Source organism: Arachis hypogaea, chromosome 9 (genome assembly GCF_003086295.3).
Source record: "Arachis hypogaea cultivar Tifrunner chromosome 9, arahy.Tifrunner.gnm2.J5K5, whole genome shotgun sequence".
NCBI lineage: Eukaryota > Viridiplantae > Streptophyta > Magnoliopsida > Fabales > Fabaceae > Arachis > Arachis hypogaea.
Window position 1 is genome coordinate 47,724,846 of NC_092044.1, and position 25,354 is coordinate 47,750,199.

The following is a 25,354-nucleotide window of genomic DNA, read 5'->3' on the forward strand; positions in this document are numbered from 1 at the left end:
TCTAGAACAAATCTCAACATTTCAAGCTCAGATGGCAAAGAACAATACCAATCCAATGCAAGATCTGTCTAGCCCCTACTACATTCATCAAGTGAAAATCCTGGTAATCTTTTAATCTCAATTACTCTCAACGCTAGCAATTATGGTTCGTGAACTACAAGAAAAATATCCATTCAACTACACATTTTTTAAGCTACATTTGAAAAGTGTAGCCTATTTTATGAATAGGCTACCCTTTTCTCCGTATTGCCATTTTATAAGAGAAAAGAATACACAATTGTGGCATCATTTAAAAAATGTAGCCTTAGGTATTATAGAAATCACTTATAAAGCGTAGCCATAGGTTGATATCTATGGGTTCACTTTTCGCATCAAAGAGAATGCTTTTAAAGAGTAACTTATTTATTTTGTTTTGGGTGCGCTTTAAAAGTGATTCTTAATGTATGTAGGGTCAAATCTTAACACTTAATAAATTTTTTATTCCCATTTCAATTCTCTCCAAATAGCACACACGCACAACCCACTTCGCACACAACAAACCCTCTTCCCTCCAGAAGCACACACGCATAACCCTCACCTTCACCATTTTCACCTTTCTCCACTCACCACTCACCACTCACTACTTCCCCTTCACCACCACTCGTCGCTACCATGCTCCTCATCTACTTCACTTGCGTTTACCTACCACTGTACTCATTGTCACCACACCTTCGTAGTCTCTGCTCTCATCATCGCCGGTCATCGTCGTCGTATCTGCGCTTACTGTCGCTGCTCAACCTCGTTGTCTCTGCGCTCACCATTTCCTCTCACCATTTTTCTATTCTCTGATTTAATTTATTACATTTTAGTTAGATTCTAATTTTTACTTAGTAATTTTATTTAGTCAAACTAGTTTTTGCTTATTAGGTTAATTTAGATTAAAATTAGGATTCTCTTATCAGCATTTATCTTAGTTCATAGGTAATTAAGCATGCTATTATGTTTCTTGGGTCTGGAATTTCAATTTGTTTAGACTAGCTTGATTGATTTTCTATTGAATTTCAAGTTCTCCATGGCTTCTCCACTAAGGTGCACTTCTGGACGCTGGTAGTTACTGATTTCACAATCTCTGGTTCTCCACGCTGATTCTAGTATTTTCCCTTTGATTTCTTAATTTTCAATGTAAATTATAGAATGATTAATTTTCGTAATTCGCTGAGTTAATTAGTTCATAGAGAATTGATTATTATTTTTTATTTGTTTCTTCTGTTGACCACTTTGATTGAGTTAACTAGTTCATAGAGAAAAATGTAAATTTTACCCTCTTTGTTGGACATACAGCGGTTCTTACTTTCACTGGGTAAGGTTACCCAATTTGCAATCTTGCAGTGACAATTTAGACTCAAATAGTGTGCTTGAAAATTCTTTAAATGCTAAGAAGAAGCAAATCTCGGAACTGAACATGGAGCTACATAATATTGAAACAACCTTATCAAATGAAAGAGAAGAACATAATGATGTCAAGAAACTTACTGCAATGCTCAAGGAAAAGGTTATTTTTAGTAAGTTGAAGTCTTCTAAATACAGGTTTGTTCATGTTATCTCATAAGTGATTGTGAATACCCAAAGATTTTGGTTTCACATTTTTAGATTTTAAGTAACCTAGTGCTCATCAGATGCATTACTAGTTGAAATATCAGCAATTATACAAAACTCTAAATTCTGTTACATGACACATGAATTAGGACTAATAGATGTTTAACCTCTCAAACTCATTGAGAGATTGAAAAGTTATGCCTTATTGCTATATATTTTTGTCTATTCTTTCTTTAGCTTGTTTTTCTCCTATTTTTTTTGTAAAAAAAATAGAATCTATATAATTGTTCTCAAAGTACTCTCTTTAATTATATTATGTGCCATGTGCTATAGTTTTATTTCCTTTTCCCGACCTTAAGCTCTTGCTTTTTTGTGCTCCACTTAATATAGGAGGCTGCTCTTGAAACAATGAAGAAAAAGCTTCTAGCAAGGCCAATAGAAAAAATGGTAGATGGCTTGCGTAAGAAAGTAATGATTTTGCAAGTAAATTTATTTTTCTCTAGTTTTGTTAATGTGCATTTTGGTGGCCTTTCTGTTTTAAGTGTCACTGTCTATCGATCTATCTATTTAACCTTTTGTTAGCTACATGCAGGTTATGGGATATAATTCAATTGAGGCCGAAGACTGGGAAGTGGCTACGAGTATTGAGGAAATGAACAGGATGGAGTCTCTTCTGCTTGTTAAGAAGTTAAGAACTGTAAAATAAATGAAGCACGAGCTAACACAGTTGAAGGTATGAATGGTTTATTTTGCAATGGGACATACAATTGTGCCCCTACCTTTACCCTCCAAAACAAAAAGATAATTTGCAAAAGAAAAAGAAGAGAAAAAAAAAGAAAAAGCATAATACATCTAGCCATTTATATAATATAACTTCCATTAAGCAAGGCTTATTAGAAAAAGCCCGTGGTTCCTACACACATTGTCCATGTTGTGAAATTAACAATAATTTTTTGCATATTAGATTGTTCTTAAAGATAATTTGAAAGTGTTACTACTGGCTATTTTGAAGTTTTTGTTATCTTGATTACTTTATTGTTTTTAGGTCACATTTTCTGAGAAAACATCCATACTGAAAATAGCAGAACAGAAGATAATAGAGAACTTACAACAATGATTAATGAGCAACAGAAGTTGATATAGAAGTTGAAAGATGATATATTAAAGGTTGGAATAAGTACCACAAAAATCACTATTAGTATATTCTTCTGTATAAACAATTAACCCCTCTCATTTCCTTATTTATTTTACTTTTTTTATTCATTTACAAGTTATGATGAAATTCTTTTCTCTTTAATTTCTTCAATATATCTAGTTACTTGTTATTAACTTTTGTATAGGGCTATAGTTCCAATTCCAAAGATCACAAACGTAACTTCCTTGATGATTGGGCTATTGCTATTTTATTAGCTGATTGGTTGATATGGCTATACTTAATTTAATGTGAGATGTATGAATATTCAAAATTAAGTTCATTCCAGTACTTTTGGATCATTATAAATATATATTGTTTATAGATAATTTGGTTATTTAAAAAAATTATTTAGTATAATTATGTATTTATTTTTATTTTATAATATTTAACTCATTTAATTAAAAATATAAAATTATTATACATGTGATCATATTACTAAATATTATGTTGTATTAATAATTATTAGAATATATATATATATATATATATATATATATATAGAGAGAGAGAGAGAGAGAGAGAGAGAGAGAGAGAGAGAGAGAGAGAGACCTAAGGCTACACTTATATACAGTAGCTATGATATACAAAAAAAAAAAATGAAAGACCTAAGACTACACTTATAAACAGTAGCCATTGTATACAATATGGCTACGCTTTACAAGTGATGCAGTAGCGCTAAAAAGTGTAGCCTATTCTGGTAAAAATGAAAGCTGAAAAGCGTACCCTATTCCTAAACGCGAAAAGCGTAGCCTTTGAGAATAGGCAACGGCAGAATAGGCATCCCCCACTAAAGCGTCTCCGTAGCTCGAAAAGCGTAGCCTTAGCCTAAGGCATCATTTTTTTTTTTTACTTTTGGCTACACATTTCAAGTGTACCTGAGTAGGTGTTTTTCTTATAGTGGTGGAGTAGAGCAATGTTATTAGCTTTGAAAGAAAAGAACAAATTGAAGTTTGTAAATGGATCTCTTACAAAACCAAATGAGGATGATACACTATTTGAGGCTTGGAAAAGGTGTAATACATATGTAGTATCTTGGATCAATTTGTCATTGAGTCCCAAAATATCAGAAAGCGTGGTTTGGGATAATATTGCTTTAGATCTTTGGAAAGATTTGAAACATCAATATTATCAGGGAGACAAGTACAGAGTGGTTAAACTTCAGGCAGAATTATTCTCTACGAGGCAAGGTGATTTGAGTGTGACTGCGTATTACACCAAATTAAATTAAAATCAATTTGGGAAGATCTAAACAATTTTAGACCGATACCTAATTGCAAAAGATGTGAATTTTCGTGCTCATGTGGATTGGATGTGATACGACAGTATAGGCGTGAAGACTGTACAACTAGATTTCTTCGAGGTCTGAATGATCAATACTCCACCGTGAGGTCGCAGTTGATGCTTATGAACCCAATGCCTGATATAAATGCTGTCTTCCCAATGTTGATTCAGCAGGAAAGACAATTTGGTGATACTCAAGAGTAAAAAATTTTCTTCAACAAGATTAATTTTGAACTTCAGCTTAGAGATGAGAGGAATCGAGGCAGAGGCAGGTTTTAGGTTGGGGGAAGAAGCAAGGAAACCGAATGCAATGCACATTCTGTGATAAAATAGGACACACAATGGATATATGCTATAAGAAGCATGGTTTGCTCCCTCATCTCAGGCAAAGGCAAATTAGCAGCATCAATTACATGGCTGCTGAACCACTAGCTGAGAAGAAAAGTGATGAATTCAGTAAGAATAATCTAAGCAATTACCAAAAGGGAGTTAGTGATTCACCAAAATTTGATCTAACTTCTCACCAAAAAAAAGCTATCATCAAATTTTTCAATGAAAGAGAGGCTTCACTCTCATCAAATACTGTTAGATGAGTCTGAGAATAAAGAAAGAAAGAATGGATAAAGAGAAGGAGGTGAGAAGAGAGATAATTCGAAAGAAAGAGAAAGAAAGGAAAGTAAACAGAAAACTAATATTAAAAAAGGAGGCTGAATGAATTTTCAAAGAAAAAATTAAAAAATACCCTAATAACTATTGTATATATATGTACATAATAACAGTAATTTAAATAACTAATTTGTCAAGACATTAGGGATAACAAACCAAATGTTAACTAGCACATAGTAGCAACTTATGACTCAACTTACATAAACATTAATGATAAAATTAAATTAAATTAAATATTAGAAATATTTTTAAATTTTTTAAAAATATTAAAAATAAAAACATACTTTATCCTATCTTTGTTATAATGAATGTTTATTTTTCTATACAAAATATTATGCAAAAACCATGTGAGAGGTGTAATTAACTAACTGTCATTAAATTTTATTGTGCAAGTCTAAAGGAAGAACGTCAGAAGATATAAGACGAGTGAAATACAAGAAATAATGAAAGGTGAGAAAATACATGGATAAGAATCAAACTTGATTGATCGAGAAAGAGAACAATAAATCCTACTTTTATATTACAATCAGGTTGTCGTATATACATGTACTTTTTAAATACTCTAATTAATAGTCACACCGATTCTTAACTTTAGTTTCATAATATTTTAAATTGAGTTTTGAAAATTAATAAATTTAAGAGAAATTATACACAACAAAGAATCTGTCTATTTGTAGTAATATTTTTTGTCAATCTGTAGAGGTTTATAATCTCTATCAAATAATTTTTTAAAATTTTTAAAATTTGAGGTGGTACGAATATTTTTGTGAGGATTTTTTAAATTTTTATAATTTATATTAGTTTTTTCTAACAGTTTTAAATTATTTTTGTGATAGTTAAAAATTTCTCACAAATTAATTTTTTAATTTAATAAAAATTAACTATTTTGTGAAATTTTTAATTTTTCACAAACTTTGTGATTATTTATTTATTTTTAATTTTAAAACATTTATTAATTCTATCTCATTTACATACTATTCAAATTAAAAATTTATTTTTTAATATTAAAATTTAAAAATTAAATTTTTTATAGCACAATAATTTCTCAATAAAAAAATGATAATTTCTCAATTTAAGATACTCTCTCTCTCTCTCTCTCTCTCTCTCTCTCTCTCTCTCTCTCTCTCTCTCTCTCTCTCTATATATATATATATATATATATATATATATATATATATATATATATATATATATATAATTTTCCAATATCAATGGTTCTAAACATAAATTTATATGGTATAATTCTATATAATTATTATTATTTTTTAAATAAAATAAAACAACTTCAATGTTTTAATATTATCTAACTATATAAAAATCTCAAATATTTATCTTTTAATGTCCCATATTATAACCAGATAATCTCCTAACATTGACATACTCTCAATATCATTACTCTATATGTAAACAAAAAATTAAGTAAAAATTTCAATAATACACATCACATTATTGCAATAACAGCAGCATCAATAATGCACATCAATTAAATTTCATACAGAGGCGTAGCAGCCTCTAATTATTACTATCAATGTATTTGAGCTTCGGTTAAAATTTCGTGGATGAATGCATGCACCTTTCAAGTAACTTTTACCACTTTAATTATTATATTTTTATAAACTTATCGCAACTGCAAATGTATTGTTGTCTTCATGAGGCTGCTATATTAATGTTGCTTGCTTTGATGAATTATAGTTTCTTGTATAGTTAGTTGTGTTTCCACTATATGGACTATGATATGCAAAAGATGAGAGTTCAAATTAAAAGGTACAACAAACTAACTCATTTTAAAAAAAAAAAACTTATATCTCATATTCTTTAATTTTCATATATTCTTTCTTCATATCAAATATGTGTTAATAATTAATTTTTTTTATCATATATATATATATGCAGCCAGTGGGGAGTGATGATTTATTTGTTAAGACTCCAGAGAGAACTTACACTTGTGAAGGAGAGTAGAAGTAGGCATTCATGTGTGTAAGTGCTGTCTAAAATATAAACTTAAGCATAAAGAACATAAAAAAGAAAAGAAAAGTGCTGTCTAAAATATAAACTTAAGCATATGAAAATAAGTGCCACAGGCCACAGGAGATCATCATGCCTGAACTATTATGTACACTAAACTTAGGAAGAAAAAAATTGGCAAGAAAATTATAAAGCTTGATATATTTCTTAATTTTTCATACAGCTCCCTTATGTTTTTCAAAACCTACACAAACCTCTGAGAAATATATTAAACCCACAATGAAAGATTCATGAGCCGAAATTAATACGCTCGTACTATTGATAATTGCACCAAATCGTATCAAATACACAGTAAGTGAATATCGTTTTTATGAAGGCAAATAATATCTAATTATATCTCTAATTAGATCAATGACAAAAAAAAATTAGTTCGTGACTTGAAATAAGAATAGTGAAAAAAAAGTGAAGGGATGAAAGAAAGCTTAAAGAATTTGAGAGATAGGAAATGTTAATTAAGGACTTTCGGGATGCTAAATTCTTTAGGAATAATAACAATTACATTTTCAAAACTTTGATTCATCAAAAAAATTTTCATAACAAATCATTTATAATCAAATTTCAATGTCTTAGTAATCTAATTTCTCTAAACTTAATTAGCTGTCAATTTTTTGGTCAATTAATCAAGAAAAGAGGTTAAAACATTTTCAATTTAGCCACACAATTTTAAAAAACTATCCCTAGATGAATTAAATGTCACATACTCAAGAAATAGTTCTAACATTAGTGAAGATTATGAAAAGAGTTTTAAGCTGATTTCAATATTGAATCTCTTGACACTACAAGAAAAATCACTTTTAGCGGCCATTTATTTTACTTTTAGCGGCAATAAAAATAGCCGCTAATACATTTACCGGCAATTAGATATTAGCCGTCTTATGCTTCGCCGCTAAAAGGTTTTAGTGGCAATTATAACATTTTCCAGTAAAGACCTTTTTAATGGCCGCAAAAAGTATATAACTATTAGCGGCCATTTTTTTGACAATTTATATGGCCACCAAAATAATTCAAAAATTACAATGTTATTTACTTTTAGCGGCCATTACTATTGCCGCCAAAATTCATTTTACCGGTAATTTATATGGCCACTAAAAATATTTTAAAATTGTAATGTTATTTACTTTTAGTTGCCATTACTATTGCCGCTAAAATTTTATGATTTTTTTTAGTTATATTATACTCATTTTCTTAGAAACAACGAACTACTTTTTTTTTCTAGAATTCCAATTATTTGTGCCATCAATTATTATTATTATGCATAATATAAATATACTGAAATTAATTACTACAAAATGAGATATTTCATTAAACTTAAAATATTGATATACAAATTTTTCTTAAGTATACACTTGTGAGCAAGTTATAATGAATCATAAATACAACCATGTCCTGGATCACAAAATAATCAAACAAAATGAAACCCTGTGTGATAGGTGCAGATCAAATTCCATAACATGATTTAAATGCAAAACGAAGACTACATAACTAAGTTCTACGAAAATATATAGTAACAAACACTATGTGATCACATGCTTTGTGGGGTAGTGAGATAAACCTACCTCTATGCTTGGATGCCCACACTGCCATTAGACATATAAGGATAAACCAGAAGCTTTTCATTAGGAGAAAATGTAAAGAAAGCAAGATGAGCACTATCGCTATTCAAACCAACGAGATCACAACACGTGAGGGAGGTGGAGCTGCTTCTACTTGTGCTTGGATTGAGATGGAATCAGCAGAGAAGGTTGAATCCCATGTACTCCTTTTAAATCACAATGCAAATGCATGCTCTCTTCAATCCTTATATCACTCACTTCCAATTACCATGGTTATTTAATGCCCACAACTCACACAAACACACGTGTCAACTCTACTTTGGAACGTAACAAATCATGTCAAAATTCACTTTACGAGAAACACAAATACTGCTTCCACCCCTTTATCTCATATCTCACCCTCTATATTTTTTTGGCTCAATACTGTTTGTATGGTTTTCTTTTTGGATTGGACTATTTTTGTTACTGTATTAGTTCTGTCAGCAACAAAAATAATGGTTTTAACTAAGAGCAATTTCTTTCAAAGAAGCAGAAAACATATAATAATAATAATTACACAACAAATAATTTAATTAGGTATTTGAAAGATTTTTTTCCCAATGTTCATTTTTACTAATAGTGTCAGCTATTTCCATACAGTATATTAAATGAGATCATGCTTCGATCATTAATCAGTAATCAATGACCATAACCAAACTCTAGCTGAAGAGGGTGGGAATTGAATTATGTTACTACCTAAATTATATACAGATCAAATTAGTCCCAAACTCAAATTTCACAAACTCTCCAATACATAGCAACAAGAAACTGACTTCACATGAAACCATGTCTCTCCCAAAAGTAGTTTTATATTTTTCATGGCTCAAAAATTGTCAATTGACAATACAAAGCTGACCAATAAAAAAACAACAATAACAAAAAAAAAGGTACTCAAATTCATTCAATATATATATATATATATATATATATATATATATATATATATATATATATATATAAACTAATTGGTAAGCATAACTTACAAGCTTAATTGCAACTTAAGAAAAAGGGATTAGGGTGGAATGAGGGTCCATTGTGGTCCATTACCTAGTGCCTGCAGATTAAGAAATTAAGTTAAGGAATGAGGGTGGGAAAAGGGATTAGGGTGGAAGAGAATAGTGATGCAGAACTGCATACTCAATAGCAGAACCAGCTCCAGCGTATTTTGTCTGGTACACAGAAGAGTAAACACCATTAAACTTAACCATCCATTTGAGTATAAAATAATGAAAATCACAAATGTAATTTAAAACGGACATGGTCATATGGTGGGACAATGTTAGCAACATTTGTAACCACAAAGGCCTCACTGGGCTGGAAATCTAACACATGAGATGGGCACACTCTTGAATCAGAGCAAGCAAACACCATGAACTGCAAAAACAAAACCGAACCACCACAAAGTTATTAGCCCTTCGTCCAAAAGAAAAATTAAATTTATTAATCATTATCTAAAAAGGATCCTAATCTAATTGAACATTGTTATTCCTTTTTTATTTTGGACAAGTAAAATTTAAAAGTTATCTATTTTAGTTTTTATTATTAGTTTGATTCTGTTAAGTACTCACCTAAAAAAGCTAAAATATTGACATGATAAGACATATTATAGCAACAATTTTTTGATATCAAATTAATGAATAAAAGAAAGAAAAATACTTTGGGGGCTTGTCCTTTGGCAAGTTCACCATACAAAGCAGGGTTCTTGCTGTGGAACAATAGAGAAAATGAAAAACTTAAGGTATAAGAAATAAAAGAAAAGAATAAAGAAATTACATGTTTAATCAATTAAGTTACTAACTCATATTTCTCTTTCTTGAAGTGAATGAAGCCAGCTTTGATCCTCTCAGAGGCTGCATCAGATGCAGCGATTCCACCGGAAGATGATGTTCCCAATGAAAAGGAAGGAGATAATGTGGAGCACCATAGTTAACTATAGAAACTCCCGTCATTGACCAGAAAAAACCCAAGAGTGCCACTCTACCGTGTCAAGTGTCTCACTACCGCTATGCTTCTGCATCATAATATAAATCAAGCAAGACAAATAAATATAACATCTCTTCTCAATTCAGTTACTCGCCAACACTAGAAAAATTAAATGCAGTATGTAAAGAAAGGAATTTGTCATTACATTAAAAAGATTTGTGGCAATATCTGCATCAACAGCACTAAATGGATCATCCAAGAGGTATATATTAACATTCTGGTAAAGAGCACGACCGAGCTGAATCCATTGCTTCTGGCCTCCACTCAGGTTAACCCTTTCTCCCCTATCTCATAATCTCAAGAAATAACCGAATAAGTAACTGAAATATGTATATCATAAAAAAAAGAATTTAGTCAGATGAGCACATCAAATCAAAGCAGAACACAATCAATTCTATAATTTACTCACGATTTAGTCATGTATGTTACTCCCTGAAGAACACCTGATGTTCCACCCAATACTGGAAGCAATGCAAAGAGTAAACTAACAACACAATCCTAACAGAAACCAACGATTTTGAATATTGCATTAGAAATTGTGCGAGGGAAATCCTCAATAAAGAATATCAGCTCATAGCATTAGTCTGCACTCTATTTTTAAGAATTGGTGGAAGCACTGTTCTAATCAAATATATGCATCTGAAATATAAACATAATAGTACAAACCTGCAGAATCAGTGTTCCACTTGTAACCTGACCATGAAGGGCATTAACACTATTCCTTTCCATCAAGAATTTCAAGACCTATGTGTCAAAAAGAAATAAAAGCATAAGTAGTAGTACTTTAACGCAGAAATAAAATATCTGAAGAGAAGTATTAGTGTTACTTCAGGAAGAATAATACCATAAAAATTAAAGTGATAAATAAAGCTTAAATTCTTCAGAATTTATTCAATAAGTAACTTCACTAAACTTTCAAATTGAATATGCAGGAAAGGATTTCAATAAGTAATCACACAAGAATGAAAAGTAATGACCAGAAAGAATATGCAGGAAAGGATTTCAAATTGAACAACTATATTTAAGCTTGTACTTCATTACAGATTCAGCAGACCAAACTTGCGTTGCCTCATTGGCTGATCTTTCCTCAACCAACATACAGAATGATAAATCCTCATAGGCTTTGACGTAAGGAATGCAAGATGCAGAAGCTTTTTTCACTTCATCAAACATATATTCAATTTTAATAAGGCTTCAAACCCTAGAAATTAAAACAGAGCCAAGCAATAAAAACTACACAATTTAAAGTCACACCTAATTAGAAGAAGGAAAGATCCTTAATACTCAATCAGCTAAGACTATATTTAACTCACTAAATACAGAAAATCAAAGGCAATACAAGGTTTCCATCAAATATAAACAAAAATCTTAATTCATCCATGCCAAAACAACTTTACAAATGTATAATAAATCTCAAACCTAATCCAACCAATCAAACCTCTGTCTCCCAAATGTTGCAGCCCTAGGTTTAACTTTCCTTCTAACTTCACTCCTCAAATCAGAATCACCTCCTACTTTTATCTATAACGGTTAAATAAAGGAGAAAAAGCAAAGCTCAATTTCGTATTCTAATAATCCTAATTCATCCTATCAAATGAATATTTCAGAATAACAATGACAATTGAATTTCAGCAATGTACATTGAACAAAAAAGAATTGGAAAAAAGCACCAGGTTGCGATAGAACACAAATTGGGAGCACAAGAATCAGAATTGAGAGGGAGATTAAGGAACTCGTACCTGACGATTAGAGCATGATTCAGATTTCAATCAAAATCAGCACTAGCTTATCCGAGAAAATGATTCAGATCGCGATTAACATTGAGATGAAAACTTGGAAGAGATTCGAGCAATGAAAAAGATGGAATGATGGAGATGTGAGAAGAAGAAGAAGAAGAACGATGTGTGGTTCTCAGAAGGAATGAAGTATTGAAACAGTAGTTTGTGTGAAGAAGAAGAAGAAGAAGAAGAAGAAGAAGAAGAAGAAGAAGAAGAAGAAGAAGAAGAAGAAGACACGGTGTGTGGTTCTCAGAGGGAATGAAGCACTGAAAGAGTAGTTTGTGTGAGGTAAAGTGGCGAGGCACCACCTCCTCGCAATGACGCCGCAGCTCTCTTACGTCGCACCACCTCCTCGCCGTGCTTCTCTGCTTTGCTCCGCGTCTCCTTTGCTAATCGTGCCGCCTCTGCTCCGTCTATCCCTGCTCGATTCACTCTCTCATCGACGACAGGTAGGCTTTTAATTTTTTTTCCTGATTTAGGCAATTAGGGTTCTTAATTCCCACTAGCCTGTGTTAAATTTAATTAGGGTTCCTAAATCACAATTTCATTTTTAATTAGGATTTTTCTATGTCTGGTTCAATTTCTGCCATGCTGTCTGTGTTAGAGGCTTTTTCGTGTCACATTTGAGCATTACTTGTTATTATTAGTGTTGAATTCTAGTTTTGTTCTTTATTCAATTTCTGATGAATTGGGGGTTTTAGCTTTCTCGTGTCATACCTACTGGACATGACCCTTGTTAATATGCTTCGTTGTAAGATCATAGAGCTAAGGGTGTTCGAAACTGATTCTAATGGAGATGAGAATATTATCAGCTTTTATTCGGAATAATTCCAGTTCCTGCTGTTGATTGGATTGGCAAAATTAATATAAAATCAATAGAGACAGGACTTCAGGCTGATTTATCTTACAAATCAACTCATTATTTTCTTGGATTTGGTGGAAATCAGAAAGTGGTCAAAGGGAAGATCCTTAATTCATAAACTTTGAATGTTCTGTATGAAGTTGATGGTCATTGGGATAGGTATTATATTGTCTTTAAAATTTTTCACTTATCGATTCTTAAACAATTAATTCTATTCTATGTTAGATTTATGCTAATTTTATAACCATTTTGATGGGGCAGAACAATAAAGTGAAGGATACAAATAACAGGAATGCGAGAGTGATATATGATGCAAAAGAAGTCATTAATGGGCTGCAAGCACCAATTGTTAAGGATGCAGAGGTAACATATATAAGACTATTCTCTATGTTAAGCACCAATTTCAAGATTTCAGAGATTTTGGTTGATTTATGTTTGCAGCACCAATCAGATGGATAATGTGGATAAGAGACCAGGGATGTTGAGGAGCCCAAAATACACCAACAAGTGTGTTGATGAAGTATTTCTGGCCAGAAAGTCCAAGTTTGGAGTTGTTTCTGGAAAAGAAAATGCAAAGGTTATTTTATTTGCCAAACTCATGATTCTTATTCAGCTTGGTTGGTTTACTTCTTCATTCAATTACAGTTCTCTCATTATTTTATAGTTATCGAGGTTGAAGTTTGAACAAATTAAAATTGTTACTATCTTACTATGTTCAGGAAAATCCATCTTTGGAGAAAACTACTACTAGTAACTTGAAGAATGTTTTGGTTTTTTCTACTTCAGTTGCCAAGAGACAGCAAGGGAGTTCATGGTTTGCCTCATTGTCTATTCATCACTTGATATCATTGTCAACTTTTCACTATTTTTATTCTATTCATAATTGTTGGCAGCATGGAGAATTCTGCTACTTTAGGTGAAGTTAACAAGGATGGTATATTGCAAGCTTGTCAAACAACTGCCGAGTGTAGCCAAGTCAATTTTCGAAGTGTTTCTGAACTTTTGTCAACTGCTGATAAATCTTCTGGATTGACTGCAGTTGATGTGGTATGAAATCATAAGTTGTGGGATTATAATTTAGATTCTGTATTTTAAGGAGGTTATCACTTAATATTATAGGGCAAAGCATTAAGAGGTCTGGCTGCACCAAAGCCATGTGCCCGAACTGGTTTAGCTGCTGACTCAACTGAAAGATGTGGGGATATGATATCAAGCTTTGCAGCCAATTTCATATCCAAATACCATATTCCCGGCCGGAAGGCTCCTCTGGATCTTACTTTAAAGACCGGTATGCGGGTGATTGGTGGACGAAATTGTGATAAAAGAGTTCCAGGCACTGTTAGAAAAGCTCACAACTCCGTTCAACTTAACCAGCAAGTGTACTGGGTCATCCAAGTAATACCTTACGTGAGTAAGGGTCGATCCCACAGAGATTGTTGGTATGAAGCAAGCTATGGTCATCTTGTAAATCTTAGTTAAGTGGATTCATAGGGTCAAATGTAATTGGATTAGATAATTTAAAAGATAAATAAAATAAAAAGGGATAGAAATACTTATGTAAATCAATAGTGGGAATTTCAGATAGATGTGTGGAGATGCTAGAATCCTTTCGAATCTCTACTTTCTTATTGCTTTCATCCAATCCTTCTTACTCCTTTCCATGGCAAGCTGTATGTAGGGCATCACCATCATCAGTGGCTACTTTTAATCCTCTCGGGAAAATGGTCCTATGCGCTGTCACTGCACGGCTAATCGTCTGGAGGCATCACCCTTGTTGATAGCTACATCCCATCCTCTCAGTGAAAATGGTCCAAATGCTCTGTCATAGCACGGCTAATCATCTGTCGGTTCTCAATCAGGTTGGAGTAGAATCCCTTGATTCTTTTGCGTTTGTCATCACGCCCAGCCTTCAGGAGTTTGAAGCTCGTCATAGTCATTCAATACCGGAATCTTACTCGGAATACCACAGACAAGGTTAGACATTCCAGATTCCCGGAATCCTACTCGGAATACCACAGACAAGGTTAGACTTTCTGGATCCCCATGAATGCCGCCATCTATCTAGCGTATACCACAAATATTCTGTTGGGGAATCTAAGAGATATGCGCCCGGCCTAGAGTAGAACGGAAGTGGTTGTCAGTCACGCGTGTTCATAGGTGAGAATGATGATGAGTGTCACGGATCATCATATTCATCAAAGTGTTGTGCAACGTATATCTTGGAATAAGAATAAAAGAGAATTGAATAGAAAATAATAGTAATTGTATTGAAACTTGAGGTACAGCAGAGCTCCACACCCTTAATCTATGGTGTGCAGAAACTCCACCGTTGAAAATACATAAGTGAAAGGTTCAGGCATGGCCGAATGGCCAGCCCCCTAAAACGTGATCAATAGCCTCTTAAGATGAATAATAAAACAAAACTGAGACCAAAGATGTAACGTGGTCAAAAGACGACTAATACACTAGTAAAAAGTCTTATTTATACTAAACTAGCTACTAGGGTTTACATGAGTAAGTAATTGATGCATAAATCCACTTCCGGGGCCCACTTGGTGTATGTTTGGGCTGAGCTTGATCTATCCACGAGCTGAGGCTTTTCTTGGAGTTGAACGCCAAGTTATAACGTGTTTTGGGCGTTCAACTCCGGATCATGACGTGTTTCTGGCGTTTAACTCCAAACAGCAGCATGTACTTGGCGTTCAACGCCAGGTTACGTCGTCAATTTTAGAATAAAGTATGGACTATTATATATTGCTGGAAAGCTCTGGATGTCTACTTTCCAACGTCATTCAGAGCGCGCCATTTGGAGTTTCGTAGCTCCAGAAAATCCATTTCGAGTGTAGGGAGGTCAGATTCCAACAGCATTAGCAGTCCTTTTGTCAGCCTTTTTCAGAATTTTGCTCAAGTCCCTCAATTTTAGCCAGAAATTACCTGAAATCATAGAAAAACACACAAACTCATATTAAAGTCCAGAAATGTGAATTTAACATAAAAACTAATGAAAACATCCCTAAAAGTAGCTTGAACTTACTAAAAACTACCTAAAAACAATGCCAAAAAGCGTATAAATTATCCGCTCATCACAACACCAAACTTAAATTGTTGCTTGTCCCCAAGCAACTGAAAATCAAATAGGATAAAAAGAAGAGAATATACTATAAATTCCAAAATATCAATGAATATTAATTCTAATTAGATGAGCGGGACTTGTAGCTTTTTGCTTCTAAACAGTTTTGGCATCCCACTTTTTCCTTTGAAGTTTAGAATGATTGGCTTCTCTAGGAACTTAGAATTTTGGATAGTGTTATTGACTTTTCTAGTTAAGCATGTTGATTCTTGAACACAGCTACTTATGAGTCTTGGCCGTGACCCTAAGCACTTTGTTTTCCAGTATTACCACCGGATACATAAATGCCACAGACACATGACTGGGTGAACCTTTTCAGATTGTGACTCAGCTTTGCTAGAGTCCCCAGTTAGAGATGTCCAGAGCTATTAAGCACACTCTTTTTGCTTTGGATCACGACTTTAACTACTCAGTCTCAAGCTTTTCACTTGGACCTTCATGACACAAGCACATGGTTAGGGACAGCTTGATTTAGCCGCTTAGGCCTGGATTTTATTTCCTTGGGCCCTCCTATCCATTGATGCTCAAAGCCTTGGATCCTTTTTACCCTTCCTTTTTGGTTTTAAGGGCTATTGGCTTTTTCTGCTTGCTTTTTCTTTTTCTTTCTATATATTTTTTTCGCCATTTTCTTTCTTTTTTTTCACAAGCTTTTTACTTTTCACTGCTTTTTCTTGCTTCAAGAATCAATTTCATGATTTTTCAGATCATCAATAACATTTCTCTTTGTTCATCATTCTTTCAAGAACCAACAATTTTAACATTCATAAATAGCAAGATAAAAAATATGCACTGTTCAAGCATTCATTCAGAAAACAAAAAGTATTGTCACCACATCAATATAATTAAATTAAATTCAAGGATAAGTTTGAAATTTATGTACTTCTTATTCTTTTGAATTAAAACATTTTTCATTTAAGAGAGGTGAAGGATTACTGGAATTTATTCATAACTTTAAGACATAGTTACTAACTACTAATGATCATGAAATAGAGACACAAAACATAAATAAACATGAAGCATAAAAAAAACAGAGAAATAAGAACAAGGAATGAGTCCACCTTAGTGAGGGTGGCGCCTTCTTGAAGAACCAATGGTGCTCTTTGAGCTCCTCTATGTCTCTTCCTTGCTTCTGTTGAATGATTCCTAGTAATTTTGGTGCTCCTATCCTTAGTTGCTCCCAATAATTGCGTGGAGGACAATTTATCCCCTGAGGTATCTCAGGGATCTCTTGATTTGCAGTCAAATGTTCTACCACTGAGCTATAAACCCTTTACATGAGTCTTTCCATCTCCCATGACTTAGAGGTGGAAGCTTTTGTCTTCCCTTTTTTCTCTTCTTCTTTTTTTTTTTCTTTTTTTTTTGGATGTCTCTGGCCTTAGGTGCCATTAATGGTTATGGAAAAGCAAAAAGCTATGATTTTACCACACCAAACTTAGAAAATTGCTCGCCCTCGAGCAAGAGAAGAAAGAAAAGATGAAGAATAAGAAGAAGATATGGAGGAGATTGAGGGATGTGTGTATTCGGCTATATGGGTGGGATTGGGTGGGAAAGAGAATTTAAATTTTAAAGGTAGGTGGTGTATGGGGAAGAGTGGATAGATGTAGGTGGTAAATGAAAAACAGAAGGGATGACCATGAATGGAGAGAGAGGGTGAGGTAGGTGGGGATCCTGTGGAGTTCACAGATCCTGAGATGATCCTGTGGGGTCCACAGATCCTGAGGTGTCAAGGAATTCCATCCCTGCACCAAATAGGCATGTAAAATGCCTTTGCATACCATTCTGGCGTTTAAACGCCGAGTGATGCACATTCTGGGCGTTCAACGCCCATATGTAACATGTTTCTGGCGTTGAACGCCAGTTTCATGCTTGTTACTGGCGTTCAGTGCCAGCTTTTCCTCTAGGCACATTCCTGGCGTTCAAACGCCAGGATGTTGCTTGTTTCTGGCGTTTAGCGCCAGATTCATGCTCTGTTCTGGCATTGAACGCCAGCCAGATTCTTCTTACTGGCGTTGAATGCCAGTCTGTGCTTCTTCCAGGGTGTGATTTTTCTTCTGCTGTTTTTGATTCTGTTTTTAATTTTTATATTTTTTCGTGACTCCACATGATCATGTACCTAATAAAACACAAAATAACAATAGAATAAAATAAAATAAAAAATTAGATAAATAAAATTGGGTTGCATCCCAACAAGCGTTTCTTTAATGTCAATAGCTTGACAGTGGGCTCTCATGGACCCACAAAGGTGATCAGGTCAATGTTGTATAGTCCCATCACCAAACTTAGAGTTTGGATATGGGGTCTTAACACCAAACTTAGAGTTTGGTTGTGGCTTCCCAACACCAAACTTAGAGTTTGACTGTGGGGGCTCTTCTGGACTCTGAACTGAGAGAAGCTCTTCATGCTTACTCTCTTTTGTCATAGAGGGATGGCCATGTGCCTTAAACACAAGGTAGTCCCCATTCAATTGAAGGACTAGTTCACCTCTGTTGACATCTATCACAGCTCCTACTGTAGCTAGGAAAGGTCTTCCAAGGATGATGTATTCATCCTCTTCCTTCCTAGTGTCTAAGATTATGAAATCAGCAGGGATGTAAAGGCCTTCAACCTTTACTAACACGTCCTCTACTATTCCATAAGCTTGTCTCAATGACTTGTCTGCCAGTTGTAATGAGAACAATGCAGGTTGTACCTCAATGATCCCCAACTTCTCCATTACAGAGAGTGGCATAAGATTTATCCCTGACCCTAGATCACATAGAGATTTTTCAAAGGTCATGGTGCCTATGGTACAAGGTATTAAGAACTTGCCAGGATCTTGTCTCTTTTGAGGTAAAATTTGCTGAATCCATGTATCTAGTTCATTAATGAGCAAGGGAGGTTCACTTTCCCAAGTCTCATTACCAAACAACTTGGCATTCAGTTTCATGATAGCTCCTAAATATTGAGCAACTTGCTCTCCAGTCACATGTTCATCCTCTTCAGAGGAAGAATAGTCTTCAGAGCTCATGAATAGCAGAAGGATATTTAATGGAATTTCTATGGTCTCTATATGAGCCTCAGATTCCTTTGGATCCTTAATAGGAAACTCCTTCTTGCTTGAGGGACGTCCCAGGAGGTCTTCCTCACTAGGATTTTCGTCCTCCTCCTCCCTTGTGCATTCGGCCATATTGATTATATCAATGGCCTTGCACTCTCCTTTTGGATTCTCTTCTGTATTGCTTGGGAGAATACTGGAGGAGTTTCAATGACTTTCTTACTCAGCTGGCCCACTTGTGCCTCCAGATTTCTAATGGAGGATCTTGTTTCACTCATGAAACTGAAAGTGGCCTTTGACAGATCAGAGACTAGATTGGCTAAATTAGAAGTGTTTTGTTCAGAATTCTCTGTCTGTTGCTGAGAAGATGATGGAAAAGGCTTGCTATTGCTCATCCTATTGCGTCCACCATTGTTAAAGCCTTGTTGAGGCTTTTGTTGATCCTTCCACGAGAAATTTGGATGATTTCTCCATGATGAGTTATAGGTGTTTCCATAAGGTTCACCCATGTAATTAATCTCTGCCATGGCAGGGTTCTCAGGATCATAAGCTTCTTCAGAAGCTGCCTCTTTAGTACTGTTGGATGCATGTTGCCATCCATTCAGATTTTGAGAGATCATGTTGACCTGTTGAGTCAACACTTTGTTCTGAGCCAATATGGCATTCAGAGCATCAATTTCAAGAACTCCTTTCTTCTGAGGTATCCCATTATTCACGGAATTCCTCTCAGAAGTGTACATGAATTGGTTGTTTGCAACCATATCAATGAGTTCTTGAGCCGCTTCAGGCGTTTTCTTTAGGTGAATAGATCCACCTACAGAATGGTCCAATGACATTTTCAAAAATTCAGATAGACCATAATAGAATATATCTAATATGGTCCATTCTGAAAACATGTCAGATGGACATCTTTTGGTCAGCTGCTTGTATCTTTCCCAAGCTTCATAGAGGGATTCACCATCTTTTTGTTTGAAGGTTTGAACATCCACTCTCAGCTTGCTCAGCTTTTGAGGAGGAAAGAATTTATCCAAGAAGGCTGTGACCAGCTTATCCCAGGAGTCCAGGCTATCCTTAGGTTGTGAATCCAACCATATTCTAGCTCTGTCGCCTACAGCAAAAGGGAAAAGCATGAGTCTGTAGACTTCAGGATCAACTCCATTCGTCTTTACAGTCTCACAGATCTGCAAGAACTCAGTTAAAAACTGATAAGGATCTTCAGATGGAAGTCCATAAAACTTGCAGGAATGGAGATGCTTCTTCCATCAAATTTGGACGTTGGCTTTGTGAAGTCACCAAGCATTCTCCTTGCATTATTATTATTTTCGGCTGCCATCTCCTTCTCTTGTTCGAAAATTTCTGAAAGGTTGTTTCTGGATTGTTGTAATTTAGTTTCTCTTAGTTTCCTTTTCAGAGTCCTTTCAGGTTCAGGATCAATTTCAACAAGAGTGCCTTTTTCCCTATTCCTGCTCATATGAAAGAGAAAAAAACAAGAAAAGAAGAGGAATCCTCTATGTCACAGTATAGAGATTCCTTTATGTTAGTAGAAGAAGAAAGGGGATAAGAGTGAAGAAGAGTGGGTTCGAATATTTAGATGAAGAGAGGTGAAGAGAAGTGTTAGTAAATAAATAATTAAATAGAATAAGAAAAGAGAGGGAGAATTTCGAAAATAATTTTGAAAAAGGGGTTAGTATTTTCGAAAATTAAAGGAAGAAATGAAAATAAAATTAAAATTTGAAATAATTAGTTAATTAAAAGAATTTTGAAAAAGAGGTGAGATATTTTCGAAAATTGAAGAGGGAAAAGTAGTTAGGTGGTTTTGAAAAAGATAAGAAACAAACACAAAGTCAAATAGTTTAGTTGAAAAAGATATTAAAATCAAATTTGAAAAGATAAGAAGATAAGAAGTTAGATAAGATATTTGAAATCAAAAGATAAAATTTTAAAAAAAGATAAGATATAAAAGATATGATAAGATATGTTTGAAAAAGATTTAATTTTTAAATTAAAATTAATTACTAACAAGAAACTACAAGATAAGATTCTAGAACTTAAAGATTGAACCTTTCTTAACAAGAAAGTAACAAACTTCAAATTTTTGAATCAATCACATTAATTGTTAGTGTAATTTTGAAAATATGATATAAAGATAAGAAAAAGATTTTGAAAATAATTTAAAAAAAGATTTTTGAAAATTTTCGAAAAACAAAGATAAAATTGAAAAGATATGATTTTTGAAAAAGATTTTTTTTAAAAAAGATAAGATTTTTTTTAAAATTGAAAATTTGACTTGACTTGGGTGAAACAACTAATTTTAAAAAATTTTTGACCAAGTCAACCCAAAATTTCGAAAATTTGGAGGGAAATAAGGAAAAGATATTTTTTTGATTTTTGAAATTTTAAAGATGAGAGAGAAAAACATAAAAATGACCCAAGATATGAAAATTTCGGATCAAACACATAATGCATGCAAGAACACTATGAATGTCAAGATGAACACCAAGAACACTTTGAAGATCATGATGAACATCAAGAACATAATTTTGAAAAATTTTTGATGCAAAGAAAACATGCAAGACACCGAACTTAGAAATTTTTAATGCTTGGAAAATATGAATGCAAAAATGCACATGAAAAACAACAAAAGACACAAAACAAGAAATCATCAAGATCAAACAAGAAGACTTACCAAGAACAACTTGAAGATCATGAAGAACACCATGAATGCATGGAATTTTCGAAAATAATGCATAAATTTTTTTAAAACATGCAATTGACACCAAACTTAAAAATTGACTCAAGACTCAAACAAGAAACACAAAATTTTTTTGATTTTTATGATTTTATTAATTTTTTTGGATTTTTATTAATTCTTTTCGAAAATAAAGTTTAGAGAAACGAAAAAAAGAAAAGAAAAATTTTGAAAAAGATTTTTGAAAAGAAAATTACCTAATCTGAGCAACAAGATGAACCGTCAGTTGTCCACACTCGAACAATCCCCGGCAACGGCGCCAAAAGCTTGGTGGACGAAATTGTGAAAAAAGAGTTCCAGGCACTGTTAGAGAATCTCACAACTCCGTTCAACTTAACCAGCAAGTGTACTGGGTCATCCAAGTAATACCTTACGTGAGTAAGGGTCGATCCCACAGAGATTGTTGGTATGAAGCAAGCTATGGTCATCTTGTAAATCTCAGTTAAGTGGATTCATAGGGTCAAATGTAATTAGATTAGATAATTTAAAAGATAACTAAAATAAAAAGGGATAGAAATACTTATGTAAATCAATAGTGGGAATTTCAGATAGATGTGTGGAGATGCTAGAATCCTTTCGAATCTCTACTTTCTTATTGCTTTCATCCAATCCTTCTTACTCCTTTCCATGGCAAGCTGTATGTAGGGCATCACCATCATCAGTGGCTACTTTTAATCCTCTCGGAAAAATGGTCCTATGCGCTGTCACTGCACGGCTAATCGTCTGGAGGCATCACCCTTGTTGATAGCTACATCCCATCCTCTCAGTGAAAATGGTCCAAATGCTCTGTCACAGCACGGCTAATCATCTGTCGGTTCTCAATCAGATTGGAGTAGAATCCCTTGATTCTTTTGCGTTTGTCATCACGCCCAGCCTTTAGGAGTTTGAAGCTCGTCACAGTCATTCAATACCGGAATCTTACTCGGAATACCACAGACAAGGTTAGACTTTCCAGATTCCCGGAATCCTACTCGGAATACTACAGACAAGGTTAGACTTTCTGGATCCCCATGAATGCCGCCATCTATCTAGCTTATACCACGAAGATTCTGTTCGGGAATCTAAGAGATATGCACCCGGCCTAGAGTAGAACGGAAGTGGTTGTCAGTCACGCGCGTTCATAGGTGAGAATGATGATGAGTGTCACAGATCATCACATTCATCAAAGTGTTGTGCAACGTATATCTTGAAATAAGAATAAAAGAGAATTGAATAGAAAATAATAGTAATTGTATTGAAACTTGAGGTACAACAGAGCTCCACACCCTTAATCTATGGTGTGCAGAAACTCCACCGTTGAAAATACATAAGTGAAAGGTTCAGGCATGGCCGAATGGCCAGCCCCCTAAAACGTGATCAATAGCCTCTTAAGATGAAGAATAAAATAAAACTGAGACCAAAGATGTAACGTGGTCAAAAGACGACTAATACACTAGTAAAAAGTCTTATTTATACTAAACTAGCTACTAGGGTTTACATGAGTAAGTAATTGATGCATAAATCCACTTCCGGGGCCCACTTGGTGTATGTTTGGGCTGAGCTTGATCTATCCACGAGCTGAGGCTTTTCTTGGAGTTGAACGCCAAGTTATAACGTGTTTTGGGCGTTCAACTCCGGATCATGACGTGTTTCTGGCGTTTAACTCTAGACAGCAGCATGTACTTGGCGTTCAATGCCAAGTTACGTCATTAATTTCCGGATAAAGTATAGACTATTATACATTGCTGGAAAGCTCTGGATGTCTACTTTCCAAAGCCGTTGAGAGCGCGCCATTTGGAGTTCTGTAGCTCAAGAAAATTCATTTTGAGTGTAGGGAGGTCAGATTCCAACAGCATCAGCAGTCCTTTTGTCAGCCTTTTTCAGAGTTTTGCTCAAGTCCCTCAATTTCAGCCAGAAATTACCTGAAATCATAGAAAAACACACAAACTCATATTAAAGTCCATAAATGTGAATTTAACATAAAAACTAATGAAAACATTCCTAAAAGTAGCTTGAACTTACTAAAAACTACCTAAAAACAATGCCAAAAAGCGTATAAATTATCCGCTCATCAGTGATATCATCCTCTTCTTTGAATTGGTGAGAGGATATATATTTTTGTGCTTTGTAAAGATTTCTTTTACTTGCTAGCACACTATGGTTCTAATATCCTTGTTGTGTCCTTTGTTTTCATTCTGCATAAACCATATTTATATCCAAGTTTTAGGGTCCATAGGTCACTGACACATCATATCAAGCCCAAATTCTCCTTCCCGCCATGTACTACAATAGGTCATCTTCCTCTCCATTTTTCACAAGTTACAATATTCTCTTTTTTATGCAATAGAATTGGAGTTCTTAAGGAAACGACAAGATTCTTGGGAAGAATCATTCTAGGACCTCTATTACATGCTTTGAAATAACACATGTGGCATCTTTTATGGTAATTATATGTTCTTTTTACTTTGCTATTTCCTTTATCCTTTTTATGTTGCTGTGCTATCCTTTTGAATTCTCATTGGTGTCAGTGTTTTGTGATATTGTTTAAGTATTTTATGCATAATGATGAACTATCATAATCAAAATGCACTTGTTTCTTCACTAGTATAGGCTAGGCTTTTTCTTCTATGAATTTGTGTATTTATACATGATGAAATTTTGTGGTGATGTTTTACTCCCTTTTACAGTTTGCACTTCTCATTTTGTCGTCATGTTTACTGGTGGTGATAACTTTGGGAGTCCCAAATGCTTCTGCAATGCTTATATTTTTCGGTAGTGCCATTACACATTGGCCCTGCAACACATGATTTTTCTATAGTTATTGGTTGCGTTGTTACAACTTGTATCTCACAGTAATCATGGTTTTAGTTTACATTTTCCTGATTTTTATTTATTTATAATTTATTAGTAGTAAATTCTAAGTGGTCTAATGTATATTTTGATATGGGTATGTTTAATTTAGTGTGAGATGTATGAATACTCATTTATGATCATTCCAATATTTTTAGTTCATTATAAATATATTTTGTTAAAGGATAATTTTTATTATTTAAAGAATATTGTATGGTATTATTATGTATTTATTTTTATTTTATAATTTTTGACTAATTTAATTAAAAAAATAGGATTATATATATAATCAGATTACTAAATATTAGGTTTTAAAGAAAAAAATTATTAGAATATATATATATATATATATATATATATATATATATATATATATATATATATATATATATAAATAACGAGGGACCTAAGGCTACACTTATATACAGTAGCTATAGTATACAAAAAAAGAGACCTAAGGCTACGTTTATAAAAATTAGCTATTGTATACAATGTGGCTATGCTTTACAAGTGATGCAGTAGCGTTGAAAAGCGTAGCCTATTCTAGAAAAATGAAAGCTAAAAAGCGTAGCCTTTGGTCCTGGACAGCATCACTTGAAAAGCGTAGCCTATTCCCAAATGCCAAAAGTGTAGCCCTTGGTGCAGGAAAGTGTAG

The 25,354-nt window shown here is 33.8% G+C and overlaps 1 protein-coding gene and 2 long non-coding RNA genes across 3 annotated transcripts; all 3 read left to right on the plus strand.

Moving 5' to 3' along the window:
• Positions 1–519: 519 nt before the first annotated feature.
• On the plus strand, positions 520–2,308 carry LOC140174971 (uncharacterized). The gene is made up of 3 exons (XR_011865132.1): positions 520–1,566; positions 1,966–2,043; positions 2,168–2,308. It is a non-coding gene; the product is annotated as an uncharacterized lncRNA (long non-coding RNA).
• Positions 2,309–3,683: 1,375 nt separating this feature from the next.
• LOC140175117 (uncharacterized) lies at positions 3,684–4,255 on the plus strand. The gene is made up of 2 exons (XM_072202044.1): positions 3,684–3,968; positions 4,094–4,255. The coding sequence occupies exons 1-2, from the start codon at positions 3,684–3,686 to the stop codon at positions 4,253–4,255; spliced, it is 447 nt and encodes a 148-aa protein (XP_072058145.1).
• An 8,762-nt stretch (positions 4,256–13,017) lies between these two features.
• On the plus strand, positions 13,018–13,755 carry LOC112712981 (uncharacterized). Its single transcript, XR_003158007.3, has 4 exons — positions 13,018–13,116; positions 13,219–13,320; positions 13,399–13,534; positions 13,677–13,755. It is a non-coding gene; the product is annotated as an uncharacterized lncRNA (long non-coding RNA).
• Positions 13,756–25,354: the final 11,599 nt, after the last annotated feature.